The 2,535-nt window shown below is 39.7% G+C and overlaps 1 protein-coding gene across 1 annotated transcript in view; it reads left to right on the top strand.

Annotated features, from left to right (window-relative positions):
- Positions 1-2,535, top strand: part of rhbdl1 (rhomboid, veinlet-like 1 (Drosophila)) — a gene marked incomplete in the record, with an annotated part of 71,129 nt that overhangs the window by 66,935 nt on the left and 1,659 nt on the right. Inside the window, 1 exon segment of the mRNA XM_014008173.1 lies at positions 803-863. Coding sequence (XP_013863627.1) covers positions 803-863 — 61 coding nt within the window.

The raw sequence follows: 2,535 nt of genomic DNA, 5'->3' as shown, positions 1-2,535 counted from the left end.
GAGGAAGCTCAGCTTAAAGACACGTCCCAGGGGCGTTCAAAAGGCGTTTCTGGTCCCCACCTGTCGCTTTGCTCCTCAGCATGGCTGCCTAAAAACACTGCAGGATTCCTCAAACATGATGAGTTAGCACAAGGCTTTGGGCATGTTTTTTATGAGAGTATGACATTATAACATGATATAAAACTCAAAAAAGTTGATTTTACACGATATTGCCCCTTTAAGATGGCATGCCACACCTGGCCCGACTGTGGTTTGTTTTATGTGGTGCTGGCCCAGGCATGGACCACCTCTGGAAAAGCACACRCACCAAARGGCCATCATTCYTTGCAGTATCTGGGTTGAGTGTYCGAGTGTTAGTGCCTTGTGTCAGCCAGAACTGGGCCAGCCAGGCTTTGCCATGTGTGTGGTGTAATATCAGAAAAACACTCATCTCAAAAACTACAAACATTCAGTATTYAAATCCCTCCGCGACGGCAAACRTTGGCGTACCACTTGTTACMCCAGAGAAACATAAAGGTTATTCATTTGCCCACTCTCCCATACCTCTGAATGATCAGAGTCCTAATTAATAATAAAGCCACAGTGAGCTGGAACCAGTAAATGGAGAGTGGCCAGGCATAAAATCGCTGTTCTGTCCTGTGAACGTGCTGCCATCTCTCTCATATGTTCAAGTTTGGTCTTAATTTCATCRTCTGATTGTGTTTTTAGYGTAGGAACTGAGGCTGTTTATGCTCTCGTTTGTTGTGGTTGTTTGTCTTTTCTTTGTTGTTGTTTTCGTTTATTTTGTTGCTGTGTCTTGCAGAACTGGGCCGGGATGCGTTGTCCGTACAAGCTGCTCCGCATGATCCTGGCGCTGGTTTGCAGTAAGTTCTTTTTGTTTGTTCTCAGAGCACGCTGCCGCCCTTTCATGATGTTAAATTTTGTGGGTTTTTTTTTTTAAAGAGCAAACATGAGCACAAATATGAATCTGAACCGGGAGCAACAGACATTGTTAATAGCTCGTAGCGAGAGTTGTCCTGATTGGACATTCTTCTTTGTTTTCAAAGTGTTTCGGTCGTACTACTTGTCCCCTTTTCTCCACACGAGGGCCAGTGAACGGCGACTGTCATTAGTGAACAATATGTTCCCTCCATCTGTCCGGAACCTGCCACCCCCAAAACTCTGCTGGAACGTTAAGAGTTCTCTTCACTGTTTCACAAACAGATTATCCAAATGAAACATGGCATTTTATTCATGTGAGGCACCATGGAAACTGAATTATCATATCATTCACTCTTGGTTTTTATGGTGTCTRTGCAGAGTGTTTGTTCAGCCAAAAGGGACTCGTGGAAACGCGACAGCAGATAAATCACATTTGATGGCACTTTTCTAGAATTRRAATCCACTCAGATCCTCCTGCGATTGTTCTTAGCTTGCCAAGGGAAACTTCGATCTTCACTTTAAAACACTTCGTTGCCTATAGATCATCTCGGGATAATGACAACAGCTCAGTCTTTGGACTTGGACTAGGTTATAGATTGGTTTGTTTTCTCAGATGTGATCTAAATTTTTCTAATTTAAAGGACAAACTGTGAGATCAAACATGAAAAAGTAGTCTTGATCTGGATCTGAAAACGTTTACTCCAGTAGTTCCACAGATATTTTTATATGCAGTTCTAGAAGGTCCACGCTCAACAAAAACAAAACACTCGTCCGAATCTGCTGGAAGCTTATCCGTCTACTTCACTCAAAAATATATATTTTATTAAAAAAACTTTATTTAACCAGGCAAATTCTATTGAGATCGCAGATCTTTTTTGCAAGGGAAGAGGCAACCTGACATAGAAAACCGGAGTACCTGGAGAAAACCAAAAAAAGCACAAGGACGTGTAAACTCCACAAAGAAGGACCCCAGGTCTGAACCGAGACTTTCTTGCTGTGAGGCATCAGTGCTAACCACTGAGCCATCACGCTGCCCAAATATGAATGTAAATATATGCCAAAACATTCAAATTATCTGATTTCTTCTTCCCAAACTCTTAGATGGACGTCTCCACCATTGATCTAATTTATGGTCACTTCAGCTTAATCCTTAGGTAAATATGGTAGCTGCAGATGTTCACACATTTTGTTAGCAAACTTTTAATTTGAGAACACACTAACCATTATTATGAGAAAAAAGTGAAGATTTTTCATTTTTTTACTTTATTGTTTTTTTTTTTTTCAACCAATTTTCATTTCATTACAATGCGTACCTGTAAGCATGAACATTATAACTTTAGTGGCTAAGAGTCTGGACATCTAAGAAATAATTTTAATCAGTTAACAATAATGTATATAAGTAAAAGTAATTATCTCTTTATACTAATAAACTGACTGGTTATAACTACTGTTCTTGTCTTTAACTTAAAATTAATGTAGTGTTAAATGCAGGGGGAAAAACTAAGATAAATGAAGAAAGTAAACAAGATTATTTTAGTCTGATAACATCTGAATCGATGCACTTTATAGACATACATTCATCCATCCATCCATTTTCTTCCGCCTATCCGGGGT

Source organism: Austrofundulus limnaeus, unplaced genomic scaffold (assembly GCF_001266775.1).
Source record: "Austrofundulus limnaeus strain Quisiro unplaced genomic scaffold, Austrofundulus_limnaeus-1.0 Scaffold48, whole genome shotgun sequence".
NCBI lineage: Eukaryota > Metazoa > Chordata > Actinopteri > Cyprinodontiformes > Rivulidae > Austrofundulus > Austrofundulus limnaeus.
The sequence above is the reverse complement of the archived record's forward strand: the minus strand, read 5'-3'. Positions and strand labels throughout refer to the sequence as shown.